The sequence below is a fragment of the Gadus morhua genome, chromosome 1, assembly GCF_902167405.1.
Source record: "Gadus morhua chromosome 1, gadMor3.0, whole genome shotgun sequence".
NCBI lineage: Eukaryota > Metazoa > Chordata > Actinopteri > Gadiformes > Gadidae > Gadus > Gadus morhua.
In genome coordinates, this window is record NC_044048.1 from 29,599,790 (window position 1) to 29,623,899 (window position 24,110).

Here is a 24,110-nt window from a genome sequence, read left to right on the forward strand (position 1 = left end):
CTGAGTTGACCCAGAAGGAAGAGGAGGTGCAAAGGATTATGGGGAATTGAGTATATTACGATTTGGACCTTTAACTACTACGTATCCTGGTTTGTTCGCACGGACTATATTGAATCGTCGCTTAATAGGTGGCACTATTGGCATGTAGAGTTTAACATCTACTACATGACACACAACGCTGGTTGTGTGTGGACAGAACACCAATTGCCTTGAACTACAATACCCACGCTATCGTTGTAGTACTTCATAAAGCGCAAGCAGCAAGGTAGCAGCAGGTAAACAAACCCATTTGACAGGGAAGGCGAATCAAACAAAGCTTTCACGTTGAAAACGCGTCATTTATATTTAGCGTCAAGGATGATGCCGGTGTAAAAACAGGGACGTATTGAGCTGCGTTTTATTGTATTTCATTTATTTCGAATACAAACGGCTGGATATCAAGACAGGTGCCTAATGCGCATCATGCGCAGCAGCATTTCTGCGAAACTGGACGTTTTGAACGTTAACGTTATCTTTTTAGGAATTGAATCTCTCGGACGAGATGTAGGCTGTGTTCTATAGCTAGAATACCTCCTTGTTTTGGACTGAAAGCGACCTGCAAAATGGGCCCCATCATGCAGGAACGAACAGCATCCACGACACTGAAGCGCGTTTCCTCCAAAGATAAAATTAAGGTTCGAAACGCTGAGAATACTGGACTTGTGACAAGGTAAGCTTCTTTGCCAAACAAATGTAACAATTATGACATTCATTTAGCGAAACGACTATCTTCATGTTATTCTTATTTCATCTGTTTCCATAGTTCAAAGAAGGGAAACAAGGTGAAAAAGGCAAGTGGGCAGTTGAAGAATGGCTTACCAGGTCAGGAAAAGGACTTGGTAGCAACCGTCCACAAGGTGAGCCAGTGGCTGTTTGACTGTTATGAAATAATAATAAGCTTGCAGGTGGATATGAAAGATCATCCTCCAATCCATCTCACCTATTTGATTACAGGGAACGCAGTCAAGAGGAGGCAAGGTCAAAGCTGCAGCCTCAAGAAACACAAGCAAACTTTCAAGGTAATATAAAGGGACGGTACGGGCAATGATATGTTAAAGTCTGTGGGTTGGTAAAAGCCCTAGTTGTAAATTTGCCAAGGTTTCCTCCTGACATAACCTGTTTTTACAGCCCTCAAGACGAAAGGCCTTTTAAATCTCCAGCCCCCAAGCACTCATCGACACAAAGGAAAGAGGAGAAGCGAGAAATGCAGCGATTGTCCCCATGCTGCAACGAAGTGGATCAGAATCAGAGTCGGATGGGCAGAAACCGAAGGGCCCTCTCCCTGCCTCTGTCCCCCATCGCCGGCCTGCGCCACATGCCCATGCACTCCCCGGCCCCCACCCCAGAGGCCATGCACCGCCACTACACCCAGAACGAGGACGACACCGACAGCGCCAGTGACCTGTCGGACTCGGAGCGCCTGCCCATCCTCCCCTCCCCGTGCACCCCCTGCACCCCCCCTCACCTCGACCTGAGGGCCGAGGTCATCAACACCAGCGACTTCCCGCCCGACTTCCCAGGGCCCTGCGGGGCGGCGGGCGGCGAGGAGGAGGAAGAGGACGACGAGGCCGAGCGGCCCGCCTTCAGCTACCCCGAGTTCCTGCCGCCGCCCTTCAACAGCTGGAGCCTGCGGCAGCTGGCCGTGTTCCTGCACACCGAGGGCCGCAGCGCCCCCCGGCCCAAGCCCGTGGGGCCCCTGGAGAAGTACCTGGAGCGGCTGCTGCAGCTGGAGTGGCACCAGATCCAGACGGTGCAGGCGGAGGGCGCCCGCACGGCCGGCGCCCGCCACCGTCAGCTGGGCGCGCCGTCCTCCACGGCGGCTCCGCCGGCGGCCCACCCGCCGAGGCCTCACACCGCGCCCCCGACGCGCCTCAACTCCCCCAAGGGCCCGCGCCAGGGCCACAGAGCCCCCCCGCCCTCCGTGTCCCTCAACACGCCCACGTCGCCCGCCGCCCCCGGGCAGCCGCCGGGGCGCTACCCCGTCTGCCCCCAGTGCCACATCCGCTACCCGCTGTGCAACGGCAGCTGCTCGCCGTACGCCTACCAGCGCCACTCCCGCCTCAGCCCGCTGATGGAGCGCAGGGCCAGGAACGGCGCCGGCGCGCCGGCCAAGCGGAGCAGCAGCGAGAGCCGGGCCACCTCCTCCGACGGTAGGGCCTCAGGAGGGGGTGGTGGGGGAGGAGGAGGAGGAGGGGCGCAGACTCCCGTCAGCCCGTCGTCAGCAAAGAGTCACGTCAAACAGATGCAGGCGGCGGGGAACGCCAGGAAGACCCACCACCTGGAGCCAGGAGCTGCTGGTGGTGGAGGCCAGGGCGGTGGCGGCGGCGGTGGTGGTAGCCAGGCGGCTAGTGGAAGCAATGGCCATATCGCTAGCGGTAGTGGTAGCCAGGTGGCTAGCGGTGGCGGGAGTAGTAGCCAGGTGGCTAGCGGCAGCAGCGGCCATGTCGCTGGCGGAGCTGGTTGCCAGGTGACCAGCGGTGGCCAGGTGGCTACGGCCAGAGGTCAGCAGAGGAAGGGCCGGGCCAGAGCCAACTCAGAGACGGATGTGAAGAAGGAGGCCGGCACTAAAGGCCCCAACGCGGAGAAACGGATCACCTCCGGGGGGAAACGGGAGCTGAACGCCGCCCGGAAGGCCGAGCGGGACGGGCAGCGAGCGGAAGCGGGAGGAACGGCCGCCAAACCCAGCATGAAGAGGACGACGACGAAGGAGCCGGCGCCCCCCTCCAGACCGCCTGGCAGTAAGCCCAACGGCAAGGCAAAAAACGTGCACTTCGTAGCTAAGTAAACTGGTTCTGTAGTTATTACGCTTTACTTAATGGTTACTAAATAGCGAGGCTTCAACTTATGCTTGCTTTCTGTGTAATGTGTGTATTACTAACACGTCACTCTAGCACTCAAACGAAGTCGTTGCTTGCTGCAGTCAGAATATCAATATAAAGTGACATAACAAGCCTAGTGATAAAACAGCAATGAGGCATATTGCAAGACTCATCTATATACAAGGAATATGCAGACATCAATCTTAATGTAGTTTTTGGATCATGAATATGCACTTTCTCCCGCTCATTGTACCTTTACACAGTACGAGACTTAGTACACATAGTACAAAGTAGTACGACGTAGTTGTGCTTTCAATGTAACCTGAGGTTTGTTACACCGCAACCATCCGAGTAGTACAGTCTGTCGATGTAGGAATACATATAGAATAGGGTCATCTGTATATTTTGAAAAATCAACATGGACCAAGTAGTAATAGTGGTCGTGATCTGAGTCATCGCGTATGTATCTTTGAGTGAACGTTTTCCTTTTCATGTTGGAATGTATTCTTTCATAAGAGCTCTTTGTTTATTTCACGCCCGCATTGGTGCCTCCCCCGGAAGACGTTTGTTCAGCGACATTATTAGTGAAGAAGATAAAAGAGTTGAAGTGTTGAGGTTCCTTCAGACGTACTCGTGGTCGTCCCACTTTGGTCATGAGGGCTTTTGTTTGAACAAAGTTGAATTGTAGTTTCACTACAAAATATTTTGCCTAGAGCTGAGCTTTTACCCGTGCGTGAGAGACAGTGTAATGTTTGCTACAAAAATATGCATATTTTTCCAGATTTTTGTATATGATAGTTATATTTATCGGAAATATGTTATGTTCAATGTTTATCCATGCTTTAGATTGTTATGTATACATGTTCATGTGCAAAAGAAAAGAATACCAAATAAGCTGAATGTATATTTTCTCTATCGTGTGTCAGCTTAACCATTGGCCAATTAAGTGATTCCATGACATTTCCATTTCTATCATAGTTTAAATAGTGTCTTAAAAAGTAATCAATTAAAACAACTCATATGTATCATAGAATGCATAGTTTTCCCTAGGATACTGTGGATGGTAGAAGTCTTATCAGTCACCACGTGAACTTGTTTCATGAAAACGCTGGATCAAACAATATGGTTTCCCTTTACTTGACATTTATGAAAAGCATCAAAGCCATAGGTTATGGGTGGGTGGTCTGTGAACTATATACATGTATATTACATTGTTGACCCGCACGCTAAAGAATGTTGTATGTATTTTCTCAATGTTGACTGCAAGTATTTGTAAGGCATAGAAATAAATGTTTTGCACTCATTTCAATTGGTACTTCTGTTACTCTGCGAGGAAATGAATACAAAACAAAACACAACATTGGTTGCTTGACAATCATATCCTCTTATGACCGGGAAGTGGCTTAAACATCTGCCGCAGCTGCCTCTTCCTGTCGTTCACACACCCTGAAACACAGCAACATAATGCGAGCTGTCAGCACCCACGATGAGCTTAATTCACGCTCCAAGCTTCAATGTTTCACAGGTCAATTCATAAAGGGCATCGATGATTAAGACTCTAAGAAAAATAAATCTTCGTCTGCCGCAGCCAATATACCTAAGTGGGTGTTGGCGGTGAAACAAGAGCTGCTGAGCGTCTCGGGGCCGGCGTCCTCTCTGAACACGGGCCCGTCGTTCCACATCAGGTCGTAGCCGCCCACTCTCTTCTCCCTGCCCGTCAGCCTGCGGGTCACAGACACAGCTCGTCAGTCACAGGCCGCTGCTCCTGAACCATGCACCATGATGACTCCGCGTCAGAGTCCCCGACCACACAACCTTCTCAGGGACGGGGAGGAGGGGGGGCCGTACCGAGTTATGTCAGCCACACCACAGTCCCTGGCTCCGGGGGCTGCAGCTGGGTGCTACTCAGTTATGTTGCTCTGTAATGAGCGAGGCCCCCCCCCCCCCCTACAGCCCATAGCAACGTGATGCTCTTTACACCAGCCAGCCCGTTTGGACCGCTGTCGTCACACGGCTCCTCGTCTCTCTGTGCGTGCGTCAGCAGACCCAGGGCCGGAGGTCTGTGTGCGTTCAGAGCGCCCCGCTGCTGAGGAAGTGATGACGGTGGCACCCTTGGGTGAAGGATTAATCACATGGAGTGAGGGCAATACAAATGCAACCGACTTGACATTGACTGAGTTAGACATGAAAGGGAAGAGGTTACGTCTCGATGGATCAGGGAGCAGTGTGTTATGTGTTACTCTCTCCCATTGTGCGTTACTCTCTCCCATTGTGCGTTACTCTCTCCCATTGTGTGTTACTCTCTCCCATTGTGCGTTACTCTCTCCCATTGTGCGTTACTCTCTCCCATTGTGTGCAACTTTCTCCCATTGTGAGTTACTCTCTCCCATTGTGCGTTACTCTCTCCCATTGTGTGTAACTCTCCCATTGTGTGTCCCATTAATATGTATTTAATTCATCACAAAAGCATATCAAAACACATGACAAGGCCGGGGCTTTCAGATACCTTCAAATCATGACCTTTTTATCTGCAAAAAGGTGCAACCCCCTGATTCCTATCAGGTTACCGTTATACAGAAAAGGCCAATCACAAACCAGCTCCAGCCAACCGCCTACCCCCATACACCCTTAGGTTGACCGGTTGGCGGGGTCAGTGGTACACCTGGGTAAGATCAGCCCAGACCTGTATGTCTGCAAGGATCTGATGTTGGACTGTATGATGAAAGAATGGCCATTTGATGGTCCAACCAACCCCTCAGACGCCCCCGCGATCAAACCCTTTCAGAACCGCAGGGGGCTAGAGACAGGGGCCTGGCAGGAGGAGGATGAGAACAGGATGAGAACAGGATGAGGCTGAGTCCACGTCGAGTGTTTGATCCACTCCGTCAGAGCGGGGGGACGATAGAGACAGATGTTTGGCAGGGGGGGGGGGGGGGGGGAGGATGAAGGGGGAACCAGCTAACAGCGGGGGTCAGAGACTGGGCTGGCGGGGAGGGGGATGAGGGCAGAATAGGTTCCTCAATCGCAGTGTGGGGGTGGGGGGGGGGGGGGGGGTAGAGACAGATGTTTGGCCGGGAGAGGGAAACCCTATCCAGTGCCTGGGAGCGAACACATTCTTCTTCGTGAGCTCTTCCAGAACACGACGTCTACGGAGCCGTCCTCCCTCACCTTGCCTCCATGTCCACGACGTGGAGCGTGTCCTCCAGCACCCGACACTTCATCTCGTAGTCCTCCTGGCTGCTGGCCGTGAGCGACGGGGAGGCGTTGACCTCGATCAGCCACCTGGGGAGAAGGTCAAGTGGAGCGTGTCCGTTTGCGTCTACCGAGCCGTCACAGTTCACCCTTTGACCCCCCCGCTGCTGCTCATGTTTCGGAAACACTTTGTTCCGTGGACTGCGTGAAATAAAGACGACCTTTTGGAATGCATCTTCCAGGTGATTTGTGTGTTGCCAAAAACGAGTCCATGTAACGATGCATTCGTAATTTGGTTATATACGACTTGTGCGTTTGACTCACAGGGAGATGCACACCTATGGGATGTTGCAACACAGTGTGTGCCAATTTATGAAATCGTCTTTCAATGCGAAAACTAGCAGATTTGTATGCGTGTTTGTGTGTGTGCATGCGTGCGTGTTTGTGTGAGAGAGAGAGAGAGAGAGAGAGCGAAAGAGAGAGAGAGGGATGTAGAGAGGAAGGTAAAAAGGTAAAGCTGGAGAGAGCTCTCTTACGGTTTCAGGCAGTCATCCAGTAGGATGTCGTAGCCATAGAGCTCAAAGCAGTGCTTGTCGTTGATGATGACCTTCTGTACGCTCAGCAGGCTGCGGATGAAGATGTTGTCGATCTCCTTGAACAGCGTCTCCACCGTCTCTCGGCTGTGCTTGGCCGTCAGGTATCTGCGGAGCTGCTGGATCTGCCACTTACAGCCCTGCAACCACCAGGGCAAGACAGCTGGACATCTCAATGCAGCTCCAGCAGAAATGGGCCAAAGAGCATAATATACACGCACGAGTGGCCTATCACGCACTACAGATTCGTGAATCTCTGACCTTTTCGGGATCGTAGTCGGGCGCCGTCTTTTGAACAGCCACGTTCGTGAGATGCACATCTGAGGTGATGCATTAAGGAGAGTTTACACACGCATGACATTATCACCTCTTATCAGTGTGGAGCCAGATGAGGGGGATTAAGATGGGAACAAAGGCTGAATGAAAGCAGCCAGCCAGGAACGTAATCAATGAATCCTTTTCCTCAGAGACGAAAAAGATAACAATGAAGAGAGTGGGTCTGGATGTGGTGGGTTCTGTCACACTCCGCGGCGGCAGGTCTGTGCGCTCAGAGCACGCCTCGTCCCAGAATACGAGGCTGAGCGGGAGGAGAGGATACACTGATCGTCGATGCTGCTCAGTGAGAACCGCGTGTTGGAGAACCGCGCGAAGCCGTCCCGATACAGCCAGGCTTTCAATGGAATGTACTGAAACACACACACACACACACACACACACACACACACACACACACACACACACACACACACACACACACACACACACACACACACACACACACACACACACACACACACACACCACACACACACACACACACACACACACACACACACACACACGGTTATGCCGGTGGGGTTTGGGGGGGTGGGGGGGTACTAAGGATGTGCATGAGTCACTGTGAATTCCAAAGCTCATCACTCACTGATGTCACCATCACATAGACCCTCAGATCAAACTTCCTGCCTGCGGGAGAAGAAGAAATGCCTTCAGCGAAACACGCAGAAGGGAGACTTTCAGGCCGCAGAGACAGACGTGATCCATGGGAGGGGATACTGAGGCGATGCGTACGCTCCCACTACAGGCTGCAGATTTGAGCTGGATTGATTTTACGTCATATGTATGTTATTGTTTTCTAACCTGCTCCAGGTGTGCTTGAAAGCGAATATTAGTGAAAGGTTGTGAACGGGTTGTTGTTTGTGTTTGTGTGTGTTTGTTGAAATGATTGATTACCGCTGATGAGGTAGGGGTTCTCGATGTAGCGCTGAGCCACGTAGCTCTCCACATGCACGTCGTTCTTCTGTTCCTCCGAGCGCGTGCCATCCTGCAGACAAACATCTCAATTCAAGATGGTTCCTCTTGGAACGGGTTTCTGATGGCAAATGGCGCCTTACCTTTTTCCAGTCCGTGATGTCTTTGAGTTTCCGGAACAGAAAGATACCCTTTCCTTGAGATCTTGCTACCTTTAAAATAAACCATAAATCAGGGTTAGTTCCCTTCAACAGCAGAACCAGCTCCTCCTTATAATAATAATAATAATAATAATAATAATAATAAATTGTATTTATAACGCACTTTACATCAACTCAATGACCTCAAAGTGCTACAATGCACATTAAAAGATAAATAAATTATAAAAAATAATAATTTACAATAGCAGTTTAGCCAAAGGCTTTTCTAAAAAGATGGGTTTTTAGGCCTTTTTTAAAAGAATCCACAGTCTGAACACAATTAGCGAATATGTTTCAACACTGTTAACATTAAACCTACAGTCCATAGCTGACCCCTGGATCTATAAGGGCTTCTGGCATTATACCCCACAGACATCACCATTATCCCCTGAGTGATCCAGTCATGTAGGGTAATATTTACATACAGATAACCACCTGATCCATGTATGATGTAGCCTAATGGCGATTCAGCAGGATTTCAGGTAAATCACAAGATTGTTCTGAGGAGAATCCTCACAATGTAGATCAGAGCTGTGGATGGTATAGTTCACAATGACAAGGAGCATTGTTCTGTATTGTATTAACACTGCATAACCATGGCAACAGAGGAATTACGGATTGCCAGTATAGCCATAGCCTATATATAGGGTACGTTTTTGTAATTTATTTATTGTGTGCGTGTGTGTGTGTGTGTGTGTGTGTGTGTGTGTGTGTGTGTGTGTGTGTGTGTGTGTGTGTGTGTGTGTGTGTGTGTGTGTGTGTGTGTGTGTGTGCGTGCGTGCGTGTGTGTGTGTCTGTGTGTGTGTGTGTTTATCTGTATGGGTGTACATAATGGTGTTCTACTGGAGGAGAGTACATCAGCCCAGAGGGAGCAGAAGGGTCCACCAGTGCTGCAGCTCACCGGCTTCATGATCCAGGTGCTGCCTGCACTGCGTTTGAACTCCTCCACAAACAGGTGATACTCGCCGGGCAGCTCGAAGGTCTGCGGGAAGAAGTCACACCTGGCCGCCTCGCTCCGGCCCGCTTCGCGCTCCAGGTGTTTGCGATACCTTTTCAGGTTCTTCACCATGAAGTTCTTGCGCGTCAGCTGAAACATCAGCCTGATTTAATGGAGAGGGATCAACAGTTCATCGTTTTTAGTGGTGCCGTTCTTTCTCATGTTTCATGCATTGGCATCTCCAGGGTTTTGATTACATACAGGCAGGATAAACTAGCATGTATTGGACTCCCAGTGGGAGGGTTCTGAGTTCTAACCCCAATGTCTGCAGTCTACCTGCAGGCACCCTTGGGCTTCGATGCCGACCCCTATGTGCGCATCTACGATCATCCACTTTAAGGCCCATCATATGAAAGGCATCTGCTACATGACTGAATGGTGATAGGATGGTTGCATGAAGGAACCTGGCCCACCTCGTAATGGTTGCGGAAGTGACAAATCCTCACATGCTCCTCCATGTAAGTATTGTCAAAGTTCTCTCTCAACCAGGCGACGTCGCACCAGTTGAAGTCCCACTCTCCTTCTCTGTGGGTTTAACACGACACGCTAATGTTCAAAAATTGAATGGTGCCACACCAAGCCTACATTGTTTCAGATGACTGCATGATATATACAAAAGTGATGGCAACTATTCTTATTTTGTTCGTTGTTTTGTTTACACACCAACACTTACTCCTTGACTTCAGTCCAACCTGGCCGTTGTCTCAGGACGTCCTGGATCGTGTTGAGAAGGCCGCACTTATAGTTCACACACGGACGCTCCTCCCTGGAAAGAAACCACACGTCTCTCATCTGCTCTGTCGGAGTCAATATTGTGTTGTTGTTTTTTTATGTAATGCACACCAAGTTACCGAAGTACTTACCGATCTCTCTCTCTCTCTCCTTTTGTTTGGTTACCGTATAAACATTTGAATCCGGATGTCTGGAAAAAATTAGGTTACACATAATTGTTGTTGAATGTACCAACAAAGATCAGCTCACAGAAAAATGATGACCACCTAATAAGACTATGTAACTAATATAACTAATCTAGCTCGTTAGTTATATAACTAATGTAACTAATCTAGCTCGTTAGTTAAATAACGTGACTGAAGCATGCCAGGACTAATCGTTTTAAACTACGTATATATTGTTATTCACCTTCATTTTTGTCATCCTTACGCCTCGAATTACTATGCTGCTGACAAGGGGGTCGATTTAGCACGTTGTTAGCATCACGCCAGCTTCCCTCCTGCGTGTCAACATCCGTTGTCATGGTAACGACGCAACACTTGGGCGTCAGTGTTGCCAGATTGGGCCAGAATGCGCGGGCAATCTGGCCCAATCTGGCAACACGGGTGGGTGTTTCAAACAACCCATTTAATGAGATATCTTTATATAGTTTTAAAAATATTTTATGTCTACAAAGTTATGCTGTACACGTATTCGTTCTTTAGTTACTTTGGCATGCCCGACCAGCAAATGCCTCTTCGATATTTCAAAATGTTTTTGAATAATTGAATACATATAACATGCATATCCAAAATTCCTATAAAAGTGTTTTCCGCAATTAATGCTGTATGAAGCAAAAAAATAAAATTCACGACAGGGCTGTACGTCTTGGCACCACAGGATGGCAACAAAAACTCGCCGTGAGGAGGAAATGCCTTCTGGCGTCTCCCGGCTGAGCTCGACCGCTGCATGTGAACGAGTCTGAGCCATGAGGCAGTGGCTGACTAACCGAGAATCAATTCATTTACAGAATAGGCAAGGCTGCATTCTGGTTTCAATCCAATACGCTTGCACTAGGAGACAGAAATATATTGAATCAACAATTATCATCATATTATTATACATGTATGACTACATGTGGCCAAATGTGGTGAGGACATGAAATCTATAATTACAGATGATGATCATCTATATATTATTGTATTGCATTTTAATGACCTCCCCATCAACAGGTCATGTTTTTCAATCAAGCTCATTTAGAGCATATACAATCAGTTTGGAATTTATTTTCAGGAAAACCCAAGTCTAATCTGTCTCCATCTATAAACTCATAACATTAGCACACTATTATTTGGGTCATGCTAAATGGGTAGGCTAATATCGATGTCAGATTCCAAAGCAAAGCTAAGTAAACAATCACACAGCCACCTAGCTGGTGGTTACCAACTCTGAGCCACCCAAGAGTAGGAAAACATAGCCTTTTAGTCTTCTGATTAAATTATTTAAACAGACGAGTTTAAATGGTTTATGAACTTAGTTTGGCTGCATATAAACGTAAATGCTATAGTTTGTGCACACATCCCCAGTCGCTAAAAGAAACAAAGGATCTGGAAACCAGCGAGAGGTAATGTATGGGGCACCAATAATAACTCCGATTTGTCAGAGTACTAACGTATCCTGTTGGAAATCACTTAAGTATTGCGCCTTTATTCTTTGTCAGACATCCAATAACCAATAAACAGGGAATGCATTTGAATGCCACGCTGTAACAAAGAATACACTGTCTGAAAATATATCCTGAATTCCTCACGATGCAGAATAGGTGTAGAATTTACGATGCAGTGGGATTAGAAATAGGCCATTATTTCCAAATAAAATGGAATTCACAGCCTTTTTTTGGGTGCTTTTTTAACGAGACAATCCCTAGAGCCTTTAAGATGAGCTGGCAGCGAGCCTCCGTCCACGTCATTAACCCCAACAGGTACAGTACGACGTGAGGTCAGAGAAATCTGTCTCCTTCTCCAATCATCCTGGGCTTCAGTGATTTCCATGGAATTGATTCAAAGTATCTTCTACACGATGTGTGCACGCAACCTGCGAGCCGTCCAACGTTATAAAGCCAAGAAGATGTCAATAACACATTCCATTCATGAACAGATCCGTTTTGAACGGGGCTGATTGCTTATTTGTGAGAGAGACGTTCTGAATTGAAACATCGCACACGTAGACCCCTGATGACGGTTCTGTGTCGCTGTTTGCCTCACTGACGCCCTACCACTCCACGTCTCAAGACCCAATGTGGGGAAGGGGTCAGTGTCTCTCTGAGGAAACCCTTCTCTCCTTCCCCCTCCCCCACTCACCTCTGAATCTGAGTCCCATTCCACAATGTTAACAACCAGATAAGCAGTGGGGAGCCACAGCCACGGCCCTCTCCCCTACGCCAGGCACATGTCTTCAATCTGTGGTCATCAATCCATGCATTCATTGGTTTTTGAGGTTTGGCAGACAATTCCACCGAGAATACCTCCAACATCATTGCATTTTATCTATCACAGTAATAGCACACTGTCGGTTTACCGCCTGTGTGTTTGTACCGGTGACAAACCGAACCCACTGTGGTGCCAATGTTCTCCCCCGTACAATCCACCATACGTGTGCGCGTGTGCGTGTTTATCAGTGGATAGATACATCATTTGGATTCCATCGGATCGGCAGTTCGGCGTTGTCATGTTTTATTCAGAAGGCCTTCCCTGATCGCTCTCACACCGCGGTGCTCCCCTCTGTGAAGGGTCTGGGTTCAGGACAGTGGCGCCACGCGCTCTGGGATCCCACACAGGCAGGGTGGAGGCCCGGGTCAGCCGCCGGTCCCGGAGCGCCATCTCTCATCAGCCCCTGATAAGCCTCAGCAACCGCTGGCGAACCGAGAAATCTGTCCGGGTGTTGGCACACTTTGCAGTCGCGGTTGGGGGGGGCGGCTCCCATTACAAGGGAATGTCTGTGAGAGGATAGCCTTAAGCACCTTTGGCCGTCTCGTTTGCATCTCTGACCCCGGAGCCATCGGAGGCATCGAGGTGAGCGCAGGGTTTTCGGGAGTTACTTGAAGGGTATTCACTTACATAACAAACCCTAACCCTAACCCTCAACCTCACAATAAAGATCAGATGTCATAAACAGTGGACAAAGGTCAGGGTAAAGAGTTGGGTCAGGGTTTCTCTGTGTACAAAATAATGTCCTTTTATTGAAAGGTCCTGGCTGATATGCTTTCACAAAATACCTCGGCATAACGTTTAGATCGCCTTTGATAAATCATCCGTTGTGTTTGGCCTCTTATTTGATCTGAAGTTATCTTATCATAAATCATCAAGTTATTTTAATTTAAATGATCTAATCTTAAATTTTCAAAGTGTATTCCTATCAGATTAACTGGTTTGGGTGTTAGTGTTTGAAGCCCATGTTGTGCTACTCTGAAGAACGATGGTGTATTCCATGGTTTAATATGCTGTTAAATAACCGTATGAGTTGATTTTCCACACGGGTGCACTCATCAAGTTTCAAAGAGTTTCGAAGTTTTCAAAGCCATGAATCACAGTGCAAGCATAGCAGGTCTCCAGGTTCTGTCCTCAGTAATTGTTTTCAGAGTAAACATCCAAGCCCATGAAAACATAACAAATGTATAGAGGCACATATTGTGACCTTCAGTCCCACGCTTGGAGCCAGAATCAATTTGAAAGCTTTCAATTGATCTGTTCCTGCACGGTCTACAGTAGGCAGTTACTGTCTACCCTTTGCATAACAGTAAGATGTAAAGGGTATCACTTGTAATGCTAAATCTGTGGCCACATACCTGTTGTTTAGATGAATACATGAATCAGCTCTGAATAATATGACCAGCATCAGCATCAATCATTCTCATTTAGTATTGACTACATTATGAGTAAATGCTTCTCATAAAGCATCATTGGACCATTACTAATGGTTTATTTTGCCATGCTGACATAACAAACATTTTAATTTCTTCAGCGGTTTGCTGTGACTCAGGGTTGAACTCCTCCGGCCTCGGAATCAAACGTGTTAGGCGGGTGAACGATACTCACTCATCATTGGACTGCACAACCACACACACAGTCCGATCTCAGAGGACCTCCCTCCGCAGCGCCGGCACAGAGAGAAGCAGAACAGGAACTGAATATGGTCTCCATTTGTGTGGAATTCTCTCCTTTCGCAGCAGGGCGGAATGCGATTGGGATGAGGAGTATGACACAAGATGGGAATGTGGGTCTGATCAGGCTGGCGACGGTGAGTCAGGGTTGTATGAAAACATCGCACCAATAATGATGGACACATGGGACACCCGTAATGAGTCAAAGGGATGTTTACCAGATGAGAGTGGATGGGAAACCTAGTTCAACACTATACCGAGACTAAACCACCTACGTGGATACCACAACACTCTGGGTGTTCTTAAACTGGAAAGAATGAAACTTTCATAGAAGCTAAATATAATGAGGTATTTTTTAGTTTTCCCAGCCTCTTAGTGTTCTCTTTCTGCTAACCATTTCAATGCTTCCTTTTTAATTAGTGGACAACAAAAAAGTCAGGGCGAGATCATTTCAGATAATGAGTCAAGTGCCAATTAGCTATTCAACTTAAATAGCCATTTAAAAAAGATGAGTAAGATTGTCACTCCCTAGGCGAACACTGCAATTTCCTCCATGGTTTCAGCTGACGGATCGATACAGCCTCAGTAGGCATGCGTGTATTCTTTTACACGTGCAAACGTGCACCTTCCCCTCCTAAAAACGTGTCTGAAAACCGATATATATACAATCACTCGGCAATTAGGAGACAGGTCATGCTTCACATTATGTACACATGATATGTCCCCAGACCAGGTTAGCATTAGTCAGAGGAAATGGATGTTTGGAGCTCCGGTATACATCCACCCAGAAGGATTACCCAGGGGGGCTCTTGAGACCCCCGCCTGGCCGGCAAACGGAAAGTGCGTGATACATCGCATTAAGTACTTACAAACCGATACAATTATTATCCGAGTAGAACGAAACAATGGGAACCAGGTCTTGGTTTCACAACTATGATTGAACAAATAAACAACCAGGCCTACAGTACCAAAGGGAATTGGTATAGGCATTGTTTTCTGCAGATACACAACATCCCCAAAACCCAACAACCAACCTGTTCCACCACACGCACGCACACACTGGTGAGTTCTCTTTGCTGTTATTTGGACTCCTTTAATGATGTGCTTTCCCTCCTGGCTCCGCGTTGTTTGCAGGAAGGTTACCGAGAGCCGCCGGGGCGGTCTGGCCGTTCCGTGCCTCCAGACCTGATGCAGGTTTCTCCCCCTCCTGGTGAGTAGTTCCAGATCTCATGACAGTCCTTGAGCAGAGATCAGTTGCAGACGCTCTGTGTCAGTGTGTTACCATCAACCGCCTGCCTGGGAAATGGTTCAGGCCTGTTATAGGTGGACTACACTGAAATCAGTTTGATATAGAACCACTCGTGCCGCTTGTAAGCCTATATGCCAGGGCCACCTGGGAATGCATGCGCTAAATCCTTTAAGGAATTACTTTAAATGAAACTATTTCACGATTGGAATTTGTTCCGGGTAATCAACACGGATTAGAAAGACAAACTGCCTCAGTTATGTGTTTCATAACTAATTTGATTAGACATGGTTAGACATCCGAGATAACAATCCTGGAAGGTAATTGTCGTCGTTTTGCAAGGTGTGGGGGGCGTGTCTTGTCTCGTAGCCTCCAACGCTCCGTCTTTTGCTGATGCTGTGAAGGTAGGCCTTTATAGTTTCTACATCCTAGGGTTCGAACGTACAGTGGGCGGTCCCTCGATCACTTGCCAACCAATGAATTGCAGGTGGTGGAGAGAGGGACCGCCCACTGTACGTACGGACCCTGGGATCTAGAACACATTGCACTTTGAAATGGCAAACATTGAGTCAAGTATCGTTGCACCGTCGCGCACACTTCAAAGCGGTGAGGCGAGAGACGAGAGATAACACACCGCTGCTCATCACCTATTTTTTCATACAGGCTGTCTACAAAAAAAGAATACTTAAAACGAGTTATTCGGATATCATTTCACACAACGTAAGGATTTATGTGGGGCACTAAAAAAGTAAAAATATTGCGCTAAATATATTGGCGTATAGAGGAACTATGATGGATCCGGAGCACATTTACTGACTATTTTTCTTCTCTTAACATCTTCTAACTCGACTTTCCGAATGTCTTCATGGGACATTAAAATGTGTGCTGCATCTTCATAATCGGAAATTTGGCGAATTGCTGATATGTCAAGGATATCAATTAACCCCCGGATCGCATTTATCCTGGGACTCACGTTCATGTTCTTACAAGGTATGTATCATAACTAATATAACTAATTAGCGCTGATTGGTTACGTGTTTACGGTGTTTAAGAGATGGTGATAGAGTTGCTGTTGCAAAGTGAGTTTATTTCCTTCATTTCTATTGAGCGTACTCGTGTCAAACTGGTGTTGGAAGTTGAATATTAGAGTGAGTTAGTCTCCTTATTAAAATGACATCCATCAACACCAGACCGCGCGTCAAACCCCACGTAAACACATAACTGATCAGCGACTGTCGTTCATTACAGTAATCTTCCAATGACACAATATGCCTAGTAAACACCTCATCTTATTTTTTTTAGTTTACCCCCATATAATAGCCCTTGTTTGACTCTTTCCCTGAAACACGTTTTTCTCTCCAGTTGTTTCCCTGGTCCCGGTAGAGTCAGGAGGTGAACCAGGTGTCCGTCGCGAGGAACCGGGAGGAGTCGGTTCTAAGCTCCGGGGGTCCTCGGAGTCCCCGGCGGAGACAGGGGCCAAGTCAAGACCCAAACGCTGCACGTGCTACTCCTACAAGGACAAGGAGTGTGTGTACTACTGTCACTTGGATATTATCTGGATCAACACTCCTGAGTAAGGAATGTTTTAAATTAATTATCCACACACTGCCCAAGGGGTAAATATAATTGGTTTGAACCGAGGTAAACGATAAGATCAGTTATTGATGCTACCATTGCTCCCGCACTCTGATGATGCTGTGAACTATTGCCAATCTTAGAATAGTATTCCAGAAGTCCAGCCCTCTGGCTGCTGACACGCTGCCACACTTCAGGTTCAAACAAGAGCAGGAGATAGAATTCGGCTTCTGTGACAGCTCTGCGCATGGGATACGGAAACACTTATTTTCACCAGTTGTTAGTGTTGCCTATATTGCGCTTCCGTTCTTTCCTCGTCCCTATATTTCTGTCGGTTAAGTATCGTCTACCGTCTTTCTGGCTCTTCTCGCGCTGTTTTCTGGGCTGCATGCGGACTGTAATCCCCCGTGGGCGTGAGACTTTGATCACCTCGTTCAGCGCTAATACTGAACTGTCCATGGTGCTGATGCAGGCCTCGAGGCGGATGATTTAGGCCAGAGACCACGGAGGACCTAATTAGTGTATTAATGTATAAATAAGTAAAAATCTGTTAAAAATAACAAAAAAATAAGACAAATAATTATGTATACACCCTAGTATGAATACAAATACATTACATACAATCAGACACACAGGCACACACGGACACAGTCATGCAGACACGCACACACACACAGACACACACACACACACACACACACACACACACACACACACACTAACACACACACACACACACACACACACACACACACACACACACACACACACACACACACACACACACACACACTAACACACACACACACACACACACACACACACACACACACACACACACACACACACACACACACACAGTGAAGGATATAACTCTTGACACCGTTACATATTGTACCCAGAGTCCCAGAATCCACCACGTACGCCGCCACCTCATAACCAGCCCTTTATTTCCATTTGTTTCATTGGTTAAGGCTTTTCCTCAGGCCCCCTTTCTTCCCCCTGTGCTGTACAAGATAAGGGGTTGCAGACCCGTGTGTCACGGTGGATGTGCCCGGAGATGAGTGTGTGTTATCAGCCAGGGCAGTCTGATCCCGGCGGGCAGAGCTAGGCCGGGAGGCGGGAGCAGCCACATCAGACAGGACAGTGTACCGGCGCCGTGTAGAGTCACTCACGACACAGTCATGAGACGGCGACGTGCCGACGGCTTTCGTACCGACCAGTTCAGGGCTGAGGTTAGATACTCGTCTCCGGCCCTGACCGTCTTCTCTCCTCCCCCCACCAAACCCCCCACTGTGTGTGTGTGTGTGTGTGTGTGTGTGTGTGTGTGTGTGTGTGTGTGTGTGTGTGTGTGTGTGTGTGTGTGATGCTTGCATAGGGGCGTCGGAGCGTAAAGCGAAGCTGGTTCTTACGCCGCATCAAGTAGCAGATGTTCACACAGCATAGAGAGATCAGGGGGTGTTTAATGATGTTGTTCTAACCCCCCCGTTCTCTCCCCCTCACTCCGCTGCCCCCAGGTGTTTAGTTAATTCATGAATGGTAGCGCTGAACATACGAAGGGCGGAGTCGATGGTGTGTATTTTTAGTGTTTGTGTAATTTTAGCGTTAGTTTCTTTAACACCCCCCCCCCCCCTTCTCCTCAAGACTTGGATGTGTCGGCTGTCTGATGTTTCACACCTCGACTTGCCTAAGGGTGCAAGGCACCGGGAGTGCAACCGCAAACCACAGCACATGAATCCCAGATCAGAGGGTTCACCTCAGAAGTGTAGCGGTGATAAGGGTAACCAGCTGCCGATTCCAAAGAAGAAAAAGAAAGGCGCACGTTTGGAACCCTGTTTGAGTGCTCGGTGTGTTGGCTGTTATTCAGCCCGTCCACTCGTGGTGATTCATAACCAATGCTCAGTGGTCCAGTCCATGTTTTCGAGAAAATGTCCAAATATTTGATGTTCCCTCATGTTATCACGATCCACGGCTTGTGTCTAACACTGGCCCAGTGAGGACAGCTACACACAGAGATTAATAACACGTTTCAACCACAACCCCATCTCTGCTGCACTGGCTCCCATACCACCACCTCCACCTCCTCCTCCTCCACAACCACCTCCACCTCCTCCTCCACCACCATCTCCACCTCCTCCACCACCACCACCACCACCTCCACCTCCTCCTCCTCCACCACCACCACCACCACCACCTCCACAACCACCTCCACCACCATCTCCACCTCCACCACCACCACCACCTCCACCACCACCACCACCTCCTCCTCCACCTCCACCACCACCTCCACCACCACCACCTCCACCTCCTCCTCCTCCACAACCACCTCCACCACCATCTCCACCTCCACCACCACCACCACCTCCACCACCACCACCACCTCCTCCTCCACCTCCACCACCACCACCACCTCCACCACCACCACCTCCACCTCCTCCTCCTCCTCCACAACCACCTCCACCTCCTCCTCCACCACCACCTCCACCTCCACCTCCACCACCACCACCACCACCACCACCACCTCCACCACCACCTCCCCCACCACCTCCACCACCACCACCACCACCACCACCACCTCCACCACCACCTCCCCCACCACCTCCACCACCACCACCACCACCACCTCCACCTCCACCACCACCTCCACCACCACCTCCACCACCTCCACCTCCTCCTCCTCCACAACCACCTCCACCTCCTCCTCCACCACCACCTCCACCACCACCACCACCTCCACCACCACCACCACCACCTCCACCACCACCTCCCCCACCTCCCTGCTCCTTCCTTTATTAGGGGTGCAGCCCCCCCCCCCCCCCCTCTGATCCACCGTAACTCTCTTGGCGCGCCGTGGTTCCACGCCGTGGTTTCAGCATTCCTCTTCCTGCTCCTTTCTTTCCCTGCCAGAGTCTCGTTGGCTCCTCATTGTACACACACACACACACACACACACACACCCGTTGGCTCCTCATTGTACACACACACACACACACACACACACACACACACACACACCCGTTGGCTCCTCATTGTACACACACACACACACACACACACACACACACACACCCGTTGGCTCCTCATTGTACACACACACACACACACACACACACACACACACACACACACACACACACACACACACACACACACACACACACACACACACACACACACACACACACACACCCGTTGGCTCTCAGTGTACACACAGCCTGCTTTGTTATGGCTTGGCTCGTCTGGACAATCGGCCGTAATTGAAAAGGTTGAATGTCATGTGATTCGCCGACCGCAGTAGAGAACCCCAATCAGGGCACTGCGCTGATGGCTCCTAAACACGAGGGCCTGTTTATTTCTTATGTCAAGGGAGGACTGGGATTGAGTTAGATTGAGGTTGGATCGTTATCAGGTCCATTCAGGGGGCTGGAGAGAGCGCAAAGCATCCTGACCTTTTCTCAACTCGGTCGTACACCTGGGAGTTTGCATCAATCTATAATTGATCGCAGTAAATGAGTCGTTCCCATTTGCTGAGCACAATCCTCCACTCCATTTCTTAATTTGATTAAATGTAAACAAATAATATTATGTTATTATTGTTATTATGAAATCCTTTGTAGCATTATTAGTAGTAGTAATTCATTCATTGGTATTACTATTTTTTTTATTATAATTATAATTAATTACACTTGGCTGAGCGTTTTATTACATCTCATAAAGCTAACCCCAGGTAACGAGTTGGTTGCCAGCGGTTTCAGATGTTTTCTAATTATATTTAGTGTGTTCTGTGATGACAAGCATCATGTTCCACTAAATGCGTTCTGAACATTCCTGTTTAATCCCAGGATTCAGAAATCCTTTTCGCTTCTTTTTTGTACATTCACTTGAACATTTGCTCAAGGGCCCTAAAAGTGTTGAACTCAGAATCCTGTCTCCCAGAAACCAGTCGATACTTGTTCAGAATATTTGTACCGAATATCACTATTACTGCGTACAAATAGGTTTTTTACAAAGTGTGAGTTTAAAAGGATTTTAAATCTAATTAAAGGTCAAACAACAAAAAGCACACTTGTTAGTTTTCCATTGTGGCCGGTTGCTCCTAAATTTGCTCACCTTCTTCTCCTCTCAGAGTGAGAAAAAACTGGAATTTCTAAATAAATGCCTGAGGGATTTCAGCAGAGGGGGGAGTCAGGATCGGGGTAGAGAAAGGAGACGTAGAGCAGACCACTGGGGGCTAACGGGGGGCACACGGTCAGCCCCAGGAATGTCTCAAGCTACTCCCTGGTTGGTTTTACAATCCTCCCAGCAGGTCGTATCCACACTGAATCAGAGTCTGGTCTTAAGACTCATGATGATTCAGCGTGGTCCAAGTCGGCCAATACATGAAAAATAAAAAATAAAACCGCGTCTTTATATCAACAAACTGAACAAGGGTCAGGGTGGTAGTTTAAAAAAAAAAAAAGAATTACCGCCATTTTGATTTTCTGTCCGATCTTCTCTATCTGTTTCCCTTACGGCTTCTGTCCCTCCCTCTGTCCCCCCCCAGGCGCACCGTCCCCTACGGGATGTCCAGCTACCTCGGGCCCCAGCGGCTGAGGCGCGCGGCCGGCGCAGTGACCCGGGACGAGGGGGAGACGGGGGAGACGGGAGCTGACGGCCGGACGGCTCAGCGCTGCGTTTGTGACGGGCTGAAGTCTGATCAGCGGTGCCTTGACTTCTGTCACTCAAGGTGAGTCCTCCCCCGATCGCCCGCGCTGTTCTGCCCTTAAGCAGCTCTCTGCTGCCCCCCCTCCCCTATAGATGATCGGTTCCGCCGTGCCGTACAGACGGAGGCACGCCTACGACAGCTGCCTAACCCGCTGCTCTGTCTCCTCCAATCACAGCGTGCCGGAGAGGAGCAAGGGCCTCAGGGGCCCGGGCCCAGGATGACCACCCTAAGGTCGTTTCCTTTGGGGGGGGGGGGACTCGCTCTGCTCCTTGCATCCCCCCCCCCCCCCCCCTCCTCCCTGCTCCTACCACTCCACCCAGCTATCCACTTTGGCACTCAGAACAAAAGACTCCCTTCTTACTCCCGGAGGGGAGAGGAAGGCAGCAGCAGACATTCCTCCTCCCCATAACTCCCAGGACGAGTTCCGTCAGGCAGCGGGCACTCCGCGGGTTCACCGCACGGCGGAGCCCAGCCCCCCCGGGGCCGTGGGAGTCCTGCTGCCCGGTTCCTCTGAGCGGGGAACCGTCACCTCCGGCTGTGTTCTCAGACAGCGGAGTCGGCTGAATCACGCTCACGTTGGGGAAACAGCAACATGTGCAAAAAGGAATCACAGAACAGTCGGACCGTTGAGGTCTTTGGTCCTGCTTTTAGACCGACGGAGAACCCGAATCCCAGACCGATGAATGCTAACACGCTCTTCCGCTAGCGTTAGCCTAGCGAGGCGGTTTAGGCTAGCGTGAAGATTTGTGATTCTGTCGCTGTCTGGTTCTCTGTGGTCGGTAATCTACTGGGGAATAATTAACAACATATATATCCAACCCTTTGTCAGCTATCAGTTATTTGGGACCTTTGATGTCACGGTTGACTTGTCAACGTGACGAGAGAGAGCGGACAGAGACAGGAATATGTACACGACTAGCAACTGGTCCAGGATGGGGTCCATGTTTTGTGTTATGACAACCACTGTTAGCTCAAACATTTTCAGCTCCCCCTGCCTGAATTCAATTAGAATGTTTAGTTATAAGTATCTTATAGTGTAATTGTCAATATATAATCAATGATGTTTTATACTGAGAGTTTATTTTGCACATTTTGATTTATTTCTTTGTTTTTGCTCTTTCACATGTGCCCACTATAATGCCAATGATATGACATAATGGACATTTGTGTAAACATAATAATATGCACATTTTAAATGAATATTTCTCAACACATACCATCACATGTATCTACATCGACACAAACATTGTTTTGTTATGAACTTTGTATTATCCAGAACCAAAAGGTAGTAAATCCAAATAAGGGCCACAGTATTTTAAATGTATTTTCTATATAATTTAAATAAAATATATACCAAATACCGAATGGACAGTTGAATGCTTTTTTGTGTGTGATGAGAAAGTGAGGGATGTTGACAATGATTAATGTAGACTATCCATTATCAGATGTGGAGAAACTTACAATAGAAGATGCATCTACCGCTTGACCAATTGTCTAACCTTTCAATAATTAAAACCTTTATGAAACCTTGAGTAAAGGCGTGCACACCGCATCCTCCCCAGAGGGTTCGGGTGGATGGACCAGAGGAATTCACTGTCCGCCGCTCGTCTGTGTGGAAATGAGACAATGGGGTGTTGTTTAATTTACAACCTGTTTTTTAAACAGCCCCTCAAGCAACACACCTGGGATGGTGGGAAACAGGGGCCACATTGTATTTCCTCTTTGCTGGAGGGTATGCATATAACTGTACATCATTGTACACATTAATAATTAGAAATGGACAAATTAACATATTCGTATGTGAGTATATACACTTGATTAATAATTATAATTATATATTACATTTCTTTAATTATAGAAATATATATAGAAGAAGATACAAATGATATGTGTGGGCCTTTATGTAGATCAGGAGATTCTCATGCTGTCGTTATGCACTGTACTCTGTACTTTGAGGTTTCATACTGGGCGGTGCCCCGAGCGCTAAGCCGTGACAGTTGAGTTGCCCGGGGCGACTCTCGTGTGAGGTGGGTCCTCGATCGTCGCGGTCGTAATCCACGGGCTCAGCGGCATGAACTAAGGTGCAGCCGCGCCCTTCGGCCTCAGCCAGGGAAACAATGGAGATAATGGTTGCCTTCAACTTAAGTCCAATTAACAATTATGATGTCTAACTGCACGGCTAGAAGACATGTTAGTATGCACAGCTGCCTCCATTGTCACCATTTTGGCTGAAACCCAAATGGTTTTGCTAGCATTTGGATTTAAAAATGATTAAAATTAGAATTCTAAATAGCTCTAATTGATCTGCATCTCTAGCATTGTGCTGAGATAATGAAGGAGCTAGCCTGTCTTGATCTTTAATTTGTCTACAAGTCGTTTTTTTCCGTTGTTATTGTAATTTATGGCCTGTAAATTGGAGGAAGGATCTTGAAATGACACGCTTGCAATAGAAGTATGCGTGTAACTTTCAATAATTGAAAAGAGGACAAAAGCATTTTCACTGGAATGAGGTGGTCGGTGAACATCAAAGGCCACATGATACCTGGTGAGGAGGTCACAAAGACAACCAACCCTACTGGAATGTCCTGCTAAGTCAGCCTGGGTAAACAAAGGCCGTCTTCCC

The 24,110-nt window shown here is 48.2% G+C and overlaps 3 protein-coding genes across 5 annotated transcripts; 2 read left to right on the forward strand and 1 right to left on the reverse strand.

Annotated features, from left to right (window-relative positions):
• The first annotated feature begins 3 nt into the window (after window positions 1-3).
• fam217ba (family with sequence similarity 217 member Ba) lies at window positions 4-4,162 on the forward strand. Its single transcript, XM_030360560.1, has 4 exons — window positions 4-709; window positions 803-896; window positions 994-1,058; window positions 1,168-4,162. The coding sequence occupies exons 1-4, from the start codon at window positions 603-605 to the stop codon at window positions 2,822-2,824; spliced, it is 1,923 nt and encodes a 640-aa protein (XP_030216420.1). The 5' UTR covers window positions 4-602; the 3' UTR covers window positions 2,825-4,162.
• On the reverse strand, window positions 3,972-10,333 carry ttll9 (tubulin tyrosine ligase-like family, member 9). 2 transcript variants are annotated; one of them, XM_030360572.1, is made up of 14 exons: window positions 10,232-10,333; window positions 9,955-10,013; window positions 9,765-9,857; window positions 9,505-9,616; window positions 8,996-9,181; window positions 8,038-8,106; window positions 7,877-7,967; window positions 7,569-7,609; window positions 7,242-7,329; window positions 6,905-6,963; window positions 6,587-6,783; window positions 6,027-6,140; window positions 4,456-4,580; window positions 3,972-4,304 (listed from the first exon to the last, which is right to left on the reverse strand). In XM_030360572.1, exons 1-14 carry the CDS (start codon window positions 10,244-10,246, stop codon window positions 4,234-4,236), a joined length of 1,320 nt encoding a protein of 439 aa, XP_030216432.1. In that variant the 5' UTR covers window positions 10,247-10,333; the 3' UTR covers window positions 3,972-4,233. The 2 variants fall into 2 exon arrangements, with proteins under 2 accessions (XP_030216432.1, XP_030216439.1); XM_030360579.1 differs by having other exon boundaries at window positions 9,755-9,857.
• Window positions 10,334-15,769: 5,436 nt separating this feature from the next.
• Window positions 15,770-22,836, forward strand: edn3b (endothelin 3b). 2 transcript variants are annotated; one of them, XM_030355599.1, is made up of 5 exons: window positions 15,770-15,927; window positions 16,139-16,197; window positions 16,570-16,780; window positions 21,326-21,508; window positions 21,663-22,836. In XM_030355599.1, exons 2-5 carry the CDS (start codon window positions 16,185-16,187, stop codon window positions 21,706-21,708), a joined length of 453 nt encoding a protein of 150 aa, XP_030211459.1. In that variant the 5' UTR covers window positions 15,770-15,927; window positions 16,139-16,184; the 3' UTR covers window positions 21,709-22,836. The 2 variants fall into 2 exon arrangements, with proteins under 2 accessions (XP_030211459.1, XP_030211399.1); XM_030355539.1 differs by having other exon boundaries at window positions 15,770-16,197.
• The last annotated feature ends 1,274 nt before the right edge of the window (window positions 22,837-24,110 follow it).

Coding starts and splice junctions, on each gene's coding strand:
- ttll9 (XM_030360572.1), bottom strand. Junction 7,330..7,568: donor TCTATGTGATGGTGACATCA/GTGAGTGATGAG, acceptor TGTGTGTTTCAG/TACATTCCATTGAAAGCCTG. Junction 6,964..7,241: donor GAGCAGCATCGACGATCAGT/GTATCCTCTCCT, acceptor GCATCACCTCAG/ATGTGCATCTCACGAACGTG.
- edn3b (XM_030355539.1), top strand. CDS start 16,131: ATGTCAAGGATATCAATTAACCCCCGGATCGCATTTATCCTGGGACTC. Junction 16,198..16,569: donor CACGTTCATGTTCTTACAAG/GTATGTATCATA, acceptor TTTTCTCTCCAG/TTGTTTCCCTGGTCCCGGTA. Junction 16,781..21,325: donor ATCTGGATCAACACTCCTGA/GTAAGGAATGTT, acceptor GTCCCCCCCCAG/GCGCACCGTCCCCTACGGGA.
- fam217ba (XM_030360560.1), top strand. CDS start 603: ATGGGCCCCATCATGCAGGAACGAACAGCATCCACGACACTGAAGCGC. Junction 710..802: donor AATACTGGACTTGTGACAAG/GTAAGCTTCTTT, acceptor CTGTTTCCATAG/TTCAAAGAAGGGAAACAAGG. Junction 1,059..1,167: donor AACACAAGCAAACTTTCAAG/GTAATATAAAGG, acceptor CTGTTTTTACAG/CCCTCAAGACGAAAGGCCTT.